The sequence below is a fragment of the Ziziphus jujuba genome, chromosome 5 (genome assembly GCF_031755915.1).
Source record: "Ziziphus jujuba cultivar Dongzao chromosome 5, ASM3175591v1".
NCBI lineage: Eukaryota > Viridiplantae > Streptophyta > Magnoliopsida > Rosales > Rhamnaceae > Ziziphus > Ziziphus jujuba.
In genome coordinates this window covers 24,885,093-24,899,322 of record NC_083383.1, presented here as the reverse complement: position 1 = coordinate 24,899,322, position 14,230 = coordinate 24,885,093, and the positions used below count along the sequence as shown (strand labels likewise).

The 14,230-nt window shown below is 31.0% G+C and overlaps 1 protein-coding gene and 1 long non-coding RNA gene across 3 annotated transcripts; one reads left to right on the top strand and one right to left on the bottom strand.

Moving 5' to 3' along the window:
- Nucleotides 1-93: 93 nt before the first annotated feature.
- On the bottom strand, nt 94-10,108 carry LOC107421466 (putative methylesterase 14, chloroplastic). 2 transcript variants are annotated; one of them, XM_048476158.2, is made up of 6 exons: nt 9,589-10,086; nt 9,019-9,314; nt 7,496-7,735; nt 7,237-7,380; nt 2,872-3,006; nt 94-709 (listed from the first exon to the last, which is right to left on the bottom strand). In XM_048476158.2, exons 2-6 carry the CDS (start codon nt 9,262-9,264, stop codon nt 437-439), a joined length of 1,038 nt encoding a protein of 345 aa, XP_048332115.2. In that variant the 5' UTR covers nt 9,265-9,314; nt 9,589-10,086; the 3' UTR covers nt 94-436. The 2 variants fall into 2 exon arrangements, with proteins under 2 accessions (XP_048332115.2, XP_048332116.2); XM_048476159.2 differs by lacking the exon at nt 2,872-3,006 and having other exon boundaries at nt 9,019-10,108.
- LOC112492049 (uncharacterized) lies at nt 7,742-11,267 on the top strand. Its single transcript, XR_007241604.2, has 2 exons — nt 7,742-8,659; nt 10,629-11,267. It is a non-coding gene; the product is annotated as an uncharacterized LOC112492049 (long non-coding RNA).
- The last annotated feature ends 2,963 nt before the right edge of the window (nt 11,268-14,230 follow it).

Below are 14,230 nucleotides of genomic sequence, written 5' to 3'. Positions count from 1 at the left end.
GCCTGAACTTATCCAACAGCCGCAAGCCAAACAAATTCTTAGTTGTATAAAGAGTTTCTAATTGTGAAAAAAGAATGACTCGACACAAGAATAGGATCCGAATTCAAAGCACATGAAGCATATGCAAAATTATGAATTTTACACATGAAGTCAATCAAACTATCCTCTTCAGTCATAGTCTGAGTGGAACACATTGAACATGATTCTGCTATGTCTAGAAAGTTGAAACACATTTTACTGTCTGTATACAAAGAAATTGAATATAACAAACAATTTGGCCACCACGTTCTCCTACATACAATCATGGCCATCCAATAATTAACTATTCTTCGTATTCTGTAGTGGAATGAGGAAAGCTATTTTTGAAAAAAGAGAAAAAAATAAAAAATAAAAAAAGAAGAGAAAATAAGAAAAATAAACACTCTGATGTTACCAGCTATGGAATCTGAGCAATCTCCACCAAAATTTTATGCAATGATTGTGGCTTTGAGAAAAATGGACTGTGGTCACTGCCTTTTATCTTGTACACTCCTTCTGGTGGGTTCTCTCTCACTAACTTTTCTTGGACATCCGGTGAGAGAGCACGATCATCCAGTGTCTGGATGAAAAACCTCCGTCCAGTTCCATAATTTTCAGCGGACAAGGACAGTTTCTCCATGACAGGACCTAGCGGAATAGGTCTCATCGACACCATGGCCAAAGCAACATCCTAGGAAAAAACCAAATTACACAATGAAGTAGTATTTTGAATAGAAAGCCAGCACTTCCAATTTAACAAAAGGAAGTGCTTCTGATTAACTTGGCAACTAGGAAGATCTATGTATTGATTCATGTGTGGAATGCGGACCACACTTCTTTTTCGCATGTGAAAATAACAAATTACCTTGCAAATCTAAACCACGGTTCTCATAGAGAAGAAATCCAATTTGCTTTACTAAGTATGTATACATGTATCATAAGCATTCTCCAAAAAGAAAAAGTGAATACACATTGCGATGTTAAGAGATTATATCCCAACAATTTTTATTATTATTCACTAATTATACAATGTGATCCATACAATAGAAAGCAATTACATTACATAAATACAAAGCAGTTTACACAACATGCACATGTATAACTCTCCTCGTAGGCACATATATAGACATAAAATCTCTGTTTATTAGTTTTTTGAATTTCATGGGAGAAAATAGCAGGAAATCAGATAAAAATATGAACTTACAAATTCCAAAAGATCTTTAGAATATTTTGAAGAAACTTTGTCTTCAGTTTGCTTTTGTGATGGGCTCGAGTGTGGAACAATTAGGTTTGGACTATGGAATTGCATATGAATAGATTTGGGGTTTTGTAACAGGGAAGAATAATTTAGATGTAGGTGTGCTTTCTTGTCAGCAGCAAAATTTAAGCTCTTATAAATTAAGATTGTTTAAATACAGGGCACTAATTCTTTTGTTAGGTAATAAACGGGCTTGATTAACAGGAAAAAAAAAAGGAAGAAAAACTGCTTTTTGTTGATCAATACTCATGAATAGTGAAAGACAATAAAGAACAAGAATGGGAAAAAAAGGGAAGAAAGAGAGTGATACCCTAGAGAGTTACATGCCTCTAATAAATTGAAATACTCACTTTTGTTAACAGTAGTCCCCATAATTTTTAAGATGCTAACAAGTATACTCTTTTGTGGGGAGTCCTAGTAATAACTGACATACTACCAAGAAATAGAATGAAATTGCTTGCCTGCCAATTGTGTATTACAAATTGAACAAGTACAATTCGTTCTTTTGAAGTATCAGCTCAACTTGTTTTAGGTTGTGGAATGAAATAGTATATGTCTAGTTATTTCCAGAACCTTGCTATTATTATTAACAGGATTTTTTAAGGGATTTGAAGGGGGGAGGAAATAAAAATTTTGGGAATATGCAGTAATTGTAAGTGTACTTTGGTGAGACTGACAATTTCATGACCTACACATTAGCTTAGGATAGAGGACATATATGAGATATCTTTATCTAGCATAAAGAGGGTGCATAAAGCCAAAACTAAGAGAAAAGATGAAACAAAAAGAGGGTGGCTTTACAAATTTCAATTCAAGCTCGGAAGATCAAATAATTATGTTTCCATGCTTAGGTGGATTGTTTAGGAGTTAACATGAGGTCATAGAAACTACTCCCAACTGATATAGAGTCCTAGTAAACAAAAGAAATGAAGATTGGCTCGTGCTGGCCAACCAAGGTTAAGGCATTGAATGGCATAATTGATCATAGGAATCCAAATCATAAAAGAGCATTCTGTTTGTGAGAATACCAATATAAAGAGGAGGTCAATAATGGAATAAGGACTGAAAGAAGAACTGTGTCAAAATGATTGAGAAGTCATTATTCAATCCCTTGAGACAATTTGAGCAACATCTCTTTCTCGGGTTGTATGGTCCAAAAGCAATTAGAGATATTTGAAGGTGTTTCTATGGAATAAATAGAAGTTCTTGGCATCCTTATGGGTATAAACTTCAAAAGTGTATGTAGATATTCCAATTTTATGCTTTATTTAAGTTGATAAAATGTCTTGTACTAAGCTTTCGAGTTCATGGTTTCGGGTCGCATAAAGGATTCTCATCTTCTGGATATTGTGTAGTCATATTTTAATTTAACAGAAGTGATAATTCTTATATTATATATCTCTATGTGTGTGCGTGAATCAATACTCTTTAATAGGACTAGATATCCTAGTTTGCCTTCTAAATCAAGTAAAAAGCACACATAAAGTCCCATTGCTACCTAAATTCAAATGTACCAGAATTTAGCTAATTGAATGGCCATCTATAATACTTGAATGGGAAATAGTTCTATGCAGAAGCAGTTCTCTATAACATACCTTGGTTGGGGACTGATTGAAATATAAACCTTTCATCTGTTCTTTCTCAAACATGAATCCTGTAGGAGGCTGCTCCTTTCCATTTCCATAAATCAAAAACTTTGACTCTTCCATAAAACGTTCTGCAGACCCCAGCTACACCAAAGATATTCCTTTGTGAGAATATAAACAAACAAGAAACTTAGAACAGCAAAACTATGAAACTACGAAAGAGTACCATTAACAGCAAGAACTGATAAAAACATGCTTGACAATGGGAACCAAAAAAGTAACTAATTCTCTTAACATATTTGAGCAGGAAGCCTTTCCAAATAAATTATTTTTATTACGTGATGGAGAACGATGGAGATCAAATAGGATTATAATTACTAGGGTTTTATGATTTTTAGGCTTTTAATACTATTATATTTATTTGATATTTATTATTATAGTTATTAGGCTTTTTATTATTATTTTAGTTTTAGAAAGGTTATTATTTGGTTTCCTTATGTAACTAGGTTTCCTATTATTTTAGTTTTCTAATATTATTAGGTGATTTTATTATAAATAGGCATTTTTGTAATTCTTTTAGTGAAGTTGATTAATAATACAAGTATTTTTCTGAGAATTATTTCTCGGGTTTTGTGTGATGCAAACCAAACTTAGGTGTAATACCTAGGTTTTTTTAAACTGATTCCTAAAATTGTTCTAGTGTGATACCATAGCCTATTTTTTAATTTTCAGTTTTCTTTTCTTTCCCATCTGTCCTACATCAATTTGGTATCAGAGCAAGGATCCAACCCTCGCTGTGTGAACAGTACCCAGTACCGCATGAACAGCCCGTGAACAGATCTTGTAAACAGTAACCCTACACAGCCTGAACAGTGTCTGAAGAACTATTTATTCATATGGTAGAATAAGTGGAGTTTTTTACTGTTCAGTTAGCAACATTGAAGCTCGGGTTAGCAATATTGAAGCACAACTATTTCTGCCTAATAGTTCCTCAATTAACAATGAACAAGATGAGATTTTTGAAGCCAATGATGATAAAAATCAAGAGATGCAGCCACCAAAGACAGCTGCTCTAATACCCTTTCCTACAGTCCAGCAAATATCTAATTGGATGAGAGAGATATTTCAATCGACACAACAAAGTCACAATACTTTTGAGGACTTCACCAAGAGTGTAAAAATTGAAGTACCTGATTTCGAAGGTAAGGTAAATCCAACCGAATTTGCTGATTGGCTTTCTTCCATTGAAGAATGTTTTGATTGGTACGATATAGAAGATGATCGGAGAGTAAGATTTGCTAGGATGAAACTAATAGGTCTTGCTAAAATTTAGTGGATGGGTGTTGAAGGAGACTTACGGAGAATGGGACTACCACTCATTGGTAATTGGCAAGAGATGAAAGCTAAGCTTTATGACAAATTATGTGAGCAAGCAATCAACTTGAAGCAAAATAATATGTTAGTTGCTGAATATATGCAAAAGTTTGATGAATTGAAGACTCGAAGTCAAATACTTGAAGATTCAAGGCAAACACCAACAAGGTTTAAATCTGGTTTTAGGCTTGACATCAGAAGGGATCTGTTATGACAACCCATTTACAGTTTGGAGCAAGCTTTTCAAGTTTCTTTGGATTTGGACGAGTATCTTGGAAGTTTCAAGAGACCTGATGCAACATTGAATCAAAGCATTGGAACTACAGCGAATTAACCATCTAATCAGCCCACAAAGTCCAAGGAATCTACTTTTGATGCTCTGATTTTAGAAAAAAGGGCCACAAATGTTTCAAATGTGGACAGCCTGGTTACATGGCATACAATTGTTCCAAGAAAAATTTACATCTTGGTAGAAAACATGAAAAAAAACCAGATCAACAAAAGGGAGAGGATGAAAAAAAACTTTGACTACAGCATCTATAATCTAGATGATTTGGAAGAAGATGAAATAGATGCTTCATTAATTGCTGTTGTTAGGTATACTCTCTCAATTCCGAAAGATGAGAAGGAAGATTGGAAACGCACATCTATTTTCCAAATATTAGTTTGTTGTGGAAATCAAGCACAAAAGCTTATCAGTGGTAGTACCATGAATGTTGTTTCGGCATCTATGGTAGAGCGATTAAAACTTCCTATTGAACCATATCCACATTCATATAAGGCAGCATGGATTGACAGTACTTCAATTCCTGTAACTCAAGGCTGCCTCACTTCTTTTTCATGTGGAAGTTATAATGATTCTATTTGGTGTGATGTGATTCCACATATTCTTCTTGGTCGTCATTGGCTTTATGATAGAGATGTGTTTCACTATGGAAGAGAAAACATTTACGCTTTCATGTTTAATAATAGAAAAGTTGTGTTGAAACCTATGAGAGTAGCTGAGATGGATAAACATAAGGTGGAAAAGCCAAGTAAGGTCTCTAACAACTCACAAAAGTTGCAGGACATTCTTTCCAATTAAAAAATTTGAATAGAAAAGTGAGAAAAAGTTAATTGAGGCTCAGGTTCTTCAACTACCAGATTTTACAAAGGATCTTAAAGCGGTAAGTGAAGAATCAAATGAGGAAATTGCAGGTATGCTTACTCAAGAAGGACATCCTATTGATTCTAAACCTGAATCCTTACTTGAACCCTTCTTACCTACACCTACATCATCTGCCATCTTACCCAAATCCCTACTTGAACCCTCACCTACACAACCCAAATCTCTATTTGAACTTTTACCTACACAATCTGTCACCTTATCCAAATCCTTATCCAAACATTTACGTACAAAACCTGTCACCTTACTGTCACCTTACTAAAACCCTTATCTACACAACTTGCCATCTTACCTGAACTTTTATCTACACAACCACCTGTCACCTTGCTTAGACCACTACCTACACAACCTAAATGTATCAAGTTGGACTCAGATCATTTGAACGAAAGGCTTTCGTTGACCTTGGATGACCCTAAATTTGCTAGTCATGCGGTCCTCTTCATCAAGTTTGAGCTTATGCCGCTGATGCTATCATTCTTGAAGTTTCGCTTATTGCTTTATGATTTCAACTTTAAACTCGCCGGAGTCTCATTTTTTAAGAGAGGGAGAATGATGGAGATCAAATAGAATTATAATCACTAGGGTTTTATGATTTTAATATTATTATGTTTATTTGATTTTTAGGGTTTTAATATTATTATGTTTATTAAGTTTTCTATTATTATTTTAGTTTTAGGAAGGTTATTATTTGGTTTCCTTATGTAACCAGGTTTCTTATTATTTTATTTTCCTAATATTGTTAGGTGATTTTATTATAAAAAAATAGGAATTTTTGTAATTCTTTTAGTGAAGTTGATTAATAATACAAGTATTTTTCTGAGAATTATTTCTTTGATTTTGTGTGATGCAAACCAAACTTATGTATGATGCCTAGAATTTTTTAGAACTGATTTCTAAAATTATTCTAGTGTGATGCTAGAGCCTATTTTTTAATTTTCAGTTTTATTTCCATCCCCACCTGTCTTACATTTTTAGGACATGACAAAAATTTGAATTCCTAATTGCAAGATCTCCTCTCAAATCCCAATGTCAGCACCAAAGAAATTAAACCCCCGATAATATAAAAACTTCACCAAGTGGCACTGTGACATCAAATGCGGAATTACGGAAGCGAAAATCACATCCCGTTTGTGATCCAATAATCGTTTTCATATGATTTTTTTTTTTTGGGGGTAATATTTTCATATGATTTATTGAATTAAAAAATGTCTGTAATCTGATGATTTTTAAGACTATAAAATTTGTTTGGTATTTTAGAATTTTTAAAAACTTCAATAAAATATATAAAATATATATCTTCACAGGCGAAGAAAGACATAACAGTAAAAAGATGGTTCACTTCACTATCTTTTTGTATTTTTAAAGCAAAATATATATATATATATATACATATTTAGCCAATTTGTTTTTCAAAAGACGAAAAAGAACACTTGCATACTCAAGCCAAACAGCATCCCGAAAAATTTTATTTCAATGTTCTGGAGAAGAGTTTTGTATGAATGAAATCAGTGACCCTGATAAAATCACAAATTTAAAGAGAAAGGCAATAACTGATGGAAGAGATATAAGAGCATATCAATGATTTAGTGCATTATAGATGGCTATATTTGTTAGCTTAAGCTAAAAGGTCTTATAGGAATGGATAAAAATCCTTGTACTCCGTTACATGTATAAGATCTACAAAATTTTGACAAATCATCGTAAAGCATTCATATAACTAGGGTGCCATAATTAATATGACAAATCATTTTTGTTGAATCACCTTAATTTGATCAAGGATGAACAATTCTACATGATTTTAATTTCAAAAAGATTAACATACAACAATTACTTACCTCTTCTGCAAATACATCAAATGGTCGCTGGCCATCGGATACCATGGTAGCACAGAGGAAAATTGCTTTTGAGATTTTTTGTGGAAAATGCTCCAATGCATAAGAGAGACACGCACCTCCACTACTGTGACCAACCAAAATAACCTACAGAAGATGTCAGAAATATATGCATTAAGCATTTGAAAAGGTGACCACGTGGAGTGCCATGTGATGAATAAAAAAAATAAGCACATGTCATATAACATAAAAATCTTCTAACCTTTTCATCCTCAGGAAGGTTTTGTAGATAATCAATCAATGGTTTTGAATACTCCGCCAATGTAGTAACAGCGTTGCTATCCGTCAAATCAATACCAGACCCCGTGAGATCAAATGCAATCGGAATTAATCCTGTTTCTTCCAGCAAAGCAATTGTTTTATACCAACACCATGCTCCAAACCCTTCTCCGTGTATTAGAATAAATTTTTTTGATTTGATATTCTCTAGGAAGTCTGGTGCCTGTATAGGACAGATAACACAGCAAATGGACAATCAAAAATGGTCCATGACCATGAAAGAAAACTGTAGAAATGCAGACTTCGACCGAGTTTCAATTTTTAAACACACATATTAGTGCCAGCAAGGAGTTACATTTATGACATTTTTCCTGTGCAGTTAGTGGTAGGATAAGCCAAAGCACCACTTAAGTAGAAACAGATCTATGCTTAGTATCATTGAACAAAGGAATTTGAGTGATACATCATAAACAAATCTTGCGGTCCAAATTACGACTACACCAAAATGCTTCCTGATTTAGCAACTCTTGATACCATTCCACTTTTCTTCACGGCTTTGGCATACTTGCCAAATAGGTGCCATTTAAATACCATAGAAACTAGTCATTGATGTCTCCACCAAGTTCCGTATTCCATTCTCCATTTTCTAATTGACATACCACCATCTAAGAAAACTCCTGTACATTTATATTTCTTTAATGACTCACACATGAGACAGCAAGCCAAGGATATAAAAACACTTCCAATGGTGTGCCATTGAAGAGTTATCAATGACAAAATATGGCATTTGGCATGTTACACGGCACAGCTCTTTACTACTTCGTACTTTCATCTCATCACTGTTTTGCCCCTTGTAAGTTTTTTTTTTTTTTTTCTCTCTCCTATGATGACACATGCTACTTTCTCACAATTGATTTGAATTTGATTAAAGTTAATCTTAAAGATATAACTTTTTAAATTTGTTTTATCTATGTGCGCTTTTATGTATTCTAATCGACGCACGGATCATGAGGAAAAACAAAATTCCAGACATCCTTTTTTCTACTAGATAAAGAACAGTAAAGTAAAGATTATTAGACTGACTGAAGAATTTTATAATTGCTACATCTTGGAACGAGGCATAGTTCAGCAGTCGTACTCTTTTCGGGTAAGAAACACTTTTCAAGTGTGTGTAAAAAACTTTTTCTTTTTATCTTCTCAATTATAGCATACTTTATCCAACTTGGCTACAAGGTTCCTTTCATATACATATATATATATATATATATTTATTTATATTATATATACATGTAATAGTGTAGCTTTTAGGCTTTTCCAAAGGCTTACAGATCTTAATCTTCAAAACCCACTTTCTATTACAGATCTAATCATTAAGGGGGGGGGGGGAAAATAAAAAAGTCTCTAATTCAAAGCCATGATTAAACATACAGAAGAATAAAATAAAGGAAAAAAAAAAAAAAAAGCAAAAGTCATTGATATGGGTTTGTACCAAATCAGAAATCCCACCTGTTTTCCATTAGATAATGGATCTGAGAAATTGTGCCTCCGGGAGCTGGTGGACCCAATCCTCCTTGACATCGATCCCTCAAACCTCTGAGACAACTGGTGCTGATTAAGAGCCATAGACAGAGCTTGCTTGTGCAAGAACTCCTCCTCAGCAAGAAGTTTCCTTTGTGACCGATTTATCCTCTTACTTCTCGATCCATTATCCTTCGTATCCTTCTTTGACATGCATATAAATCGATTACCCATCTTGGGAAATTGAACTCTGAACAAAACCCAGAAATTTGTTCTCCCGGAAACTGAGGGAAAACAGATTGAAAAGTCAACAACTTTTCCGGGAAAACAGCATATTAGCAAAGAAACAAAGCATTGTATGAACAGAAACAGAGTATTCAAAGAGTCCCCTCTGGTCTCTTCCTTCAAAATTTTTCTCTTTTTCCGTGAGAAAGAGAGAGAAAAAAACAAAGGGAAGAAAAAAAACAGAGAGAGTAGGTGACGAAAAAATGGAAGAAGAGAGCGGTTGTTGGATATAATAAATAAGAATTATGTGAACTACAACATCAAAAACCCAACTGAAGTTCGTAAGGTATTTAATGTTTTCCTCTGTTTCAACGGTGAGAGACTTTCCATTTTTCTTGCCCTGTCATTGTCTTTGTCTGTATATATGAATTCTCTCGGTTGATAATTTATAAAATTATATAAAATATTTTGTATAAAACGAAAGTAACACTGCTGGTTTTGGATGTTGGTTTTGGCTTTTAGCGACTTGCAACTTCGCAAGTATTATTTTTCTCACTTCTCACTTTTTACACCTTTTACCGCCCCCACTTCACTTCAATCCCAGCTGTTTGTTATTCAACAACAAAATCCCAGCTGTTCATCTTATATGGGATTTTCCACATTAATGGCAGTATCTGTTTCCATATATTTTCACACTTTACCCACAAAAATGTGTAAATAATTCACGGCCAGCCAAAATTTTCACAAATAAATTTTTTACTTGTTAAATTATATTTATCATAACAAAACTTTTCTTTTCGATTTATACTCCTACTTAGGAAAGAAGAATCTCCTCCAATGTAGTGTGCATGTATTTTATCAATTAAAAATCACAGCGATTCACCCACAAAAAAAATAATAATGAAAAAAAAAACAAAAATTAAAATCACAGCGAAATTTTGGATTAAATTAAATGCGACATCATTTACAATCTTCATAGGATAGTATGTTGGTGATAATTGAATATTACGGGAATTAAATACAAAAAATTGTTGAAACTTTTAGTCTCTAAAATGTTCCAGAAAATTTTCTTTTTAAAAGTAGGTCATAATTTTTTTTATCCGTTGTTAAGTTAGATGGAAATAAAAAAAGCTCTTAGTTCCTTAATATTTAGAAAAATCAGTTTGAATATTTATAAAAAGCCAATTTTAAGGGAAAGTATGAGAATAAATATCAAATTTTATTATTTTAAGTTAATATTTTGATTTATAGAAAAAGTCTAGTAGTCATACTTAGATAAATATTTTCGTATTCAAAGACATTGTATTCAATTTAATATGAAGTGAAGAAGGTGTAAAATATTTAGTGTATGTTTGTTTCACCGGATTGGCCAGGTAAAAAATGACCAGAGTCTTAGCGAGATGTTTGGGAGCAAAAACTAATGAATGGGACAACTTATCTCAAAGGCAAAACTTATCCTAATGGAAGGGACTCGATCGATTGGGTCACGTTGAGGTAGGCTTTCTCTTCGAAGCATCTGCCTTTCTGGAACGTGCTTTCTTGCTGATTGGTTCGCTTACCATGAGGATGTCAAGGCCCCAGAGAGTCATTCAGGATGGGTCGCCAACCACTTGGGCTAAGTTATGCGATGGACTCAGTTAGAGTTGTTGAGCCAACATGCCTCAGGAGCTTCTCAGGGAAGTATTGCTCAAAATCGAGTCTTCTGAGTCAGCCTGGCCGGTGAGGAAAAGCGTCATGGCCTGTGCCGGTGTTCGCCGGAGCCGGAGAGTGATAAGGAGATCATCAAGACCCCCGAACTCTCTGCAAATTTGACCTTTCCTATCTCTGTCAAGCTGGTTTTTTTATTTTATTTTATTTTGATACTGGACTATGAGAATTTAAACTAATAATCATTAGCTGAAAAAATAACGTTTTGTCATTGGGTTTTACTGCAGGGATATAAAGTCTTCATGCTAAACTTGTATTATGATTCCACTGATATTATTATTAACGATCATTGGTTTTGAGTTTAATGTGGTGTCCTTAAATGGTATATAATTATCTTAATTAAGGTACAATTATGAACATCACATTTTATTTTGGAGTATGTTTGAAGCTACTTCAATATGGATATAGTTTTAATATAATAGGTTACCTAATTTATCTTATATATATAGTTTTAATTTAATAAACTACCTATCTTATATATGATATTGATGTGGCAGAGTAAAAAATAAAATGCAAAAATTTTAATTTTTTTAAAAAGAAAAATCTAGTGTCATTTACACATTATATAAGAATTTAATTGATTTTTATTAAAATATTTACTTTTTCTTAATCAGATTTTAGTCTTAAAAATAAAAGTTAAGAAAATATTTTAAATTAATACTGCTATGTATGATTTGTAACATAAAGTAAACAGGTAGTCCTATATACATAAGGAGATTTTCTTACACAAAAGTTTTTGATAAATAATCTTAATTTTAAATTTATCTAACCTAATGAAATAGATCTTAAAGACTTTAAAATTCTTATAATCATATCCAAACACTTTTTCTTTTTATTTTAAGTAACACATAAGTGATATTTATATGCTATGCATAAATTAATTTTTTTAATGACATTTCTCTTTTCTAATTTATTTATTTATTTGGCATTAAGGAAACACATTCCCACATGGTGATTAAGTGAGGTTTGTTCTTTCTAATTTTTAGAGGCTAAATTGACTAAATTAATCTCTGTAATTAAATTTTACAAGTAAATTGACATAAATTAACATTTTCAAAGACTAAATATATATTTATTAAAAAAAAACAAAAACTATGTATCGATAGATGGAACCGGATCCAAAAAAATAAAACATGAAAAATAGATATATAGAACTAATAATTTTAGTTCGGGTGATAGCATAATATGTAGTATTAATTATCAACTAATTTTATTTCAAGAAAAAAGTATCAACTAATACATATATATATATATATATATATATATATATATATATATATATATATAATAACACTACATTCCATCCAGATGATAATTAAAACTAATAACCATTAGTTGAAAAAAATAATATTTTGTCATCGGATTTTACTGCAGGGATAAAAAGTTTCATGCTAAACTTGTATTAAGATTTCATTAATATTATTATGAATGATTATTGTATTTTGAATTTAATGTGGTGTCCTTAAATGGTATATAATTATCTTAATCAAGGAACAATTATGAACATCACATTTTATTTTGGAGTATGTTTTAAACTACTACAATATCTATATATTTTTTATATAATAGGCTTATTTTGTGCAAGTTGTTTTGAATTAGTAGGCGGCGTAGCTTATCTTATTATATATGGTATTGATATGACAAAATAAAAAATAAAATATAAATAATTTTTAATTTTTTAAAAATAAAAATCTAGCATTATTTATCCTTTGTATAAGAATTTAATTAGCTTTTATTAAAAGATTCATTTTCTTTTATTAGGATTTTAATATTAAAAAATAAAAGTTAAAAAATATTTTAAATTAGCACTGCTATGCATGATTTGTCACCGTCAATGATTAGAAAGAAAGACAGCCCAATATGTATAAGGAGTGTTCCTTCCACAAAAGTTTTTGATAAATAATCTAATTTTAAATTTATCTAACTAATGGTATAGATTTTAAAACCTTTAAAATTTTTATAATCATATCCAAATAATTTTTATTTTAAGTAATACATAATTGACATTTATATGCTATGCATAAACTAATTTTTAAGAAGTTCTTTTCATAATTATAAAATAACTTTATACATATTCTTCTTTACATATTACTATTTAAATATATAAAAAATATAAAATAATTTTATATAATATTTTAGTATCTAAAATACCTACAATTTATAGAGTTTTAACTAAACCAAAAAATATAATTTTTTTTGTCTACACATCATTTATAAATCAAACACCACTCTATAAAAATTCTTCATAATGTTTTTGGACGAAACTAATAGTCATGAAAATTCTACAAAATTTTCTTTCCAGTTACAAAACTTTTGGATAATGGAAAGATGTATTTGTTGGAGTATTTGGTTTCAAATCATGAACGTCTCTAAAAATATTCGATTGCATAATTTTAAACATATTTGAAATTTTTAGTAACATACTTCCAAACATATTTAAAATGTTTGTATTTGAAAATATTCAGTTGCATATTTTTGAATGCGTTTGAGATGTTCAGTCACATACATCTTAATACAAATAAAATATTCATATCTAAAAACATTTGCTCGTATACTTTTAAATATATTTAAGATGTTCAATCATATATTTTTTAATACATTTGAAATGTTCAATCCTATACTTTTGGATACAAACATATTTAATTTGTAAATGTCTTTTATAGTAATTTTAAATGAGATAAAAATATAAATTTATAATAGAATTGTATAGAATTGGTAATTCAACTAGAGCTTTTTTTAATTTTTTCTAACACATTTCTCTTTCCTAATTTATTTATTTATTTTTCACATAAGGAAAACACATTTCCACCTGGTTATTAAGTGAGGTTTGTTCTTTCTAATTTTTAGAAGCTAAATTGACTAAATTAATCTTGTAATTAAATTTGAAAGTAAATTGACATAAATTTACATTTTCAAAGACTAAATGTATATTTTGTTTTTTTTTTTTTTAAATTATGTACAGATAAATAGAACCGGACCCAAAAACAATAAAAAATATAAAAGATATATAGAACCAATAATCTTAGTTTAAATGATAGCATAATATAGAGTATTTAATTATCAACTAATTTTATTTCAAGAAAAAAAGTATCAACAAATTTATATATATATATATATATATAACACTACATTTGATCCAGATGATAATTAAAACTGTTTGGTTTCATATATGTCCTAATAATATTATACATTTATACATATTATATCAGCTATTTGAACAAAGTTGACACTGTTTATTCGAGGAAAGTTAAAAAAAAAAAAAAAAGGT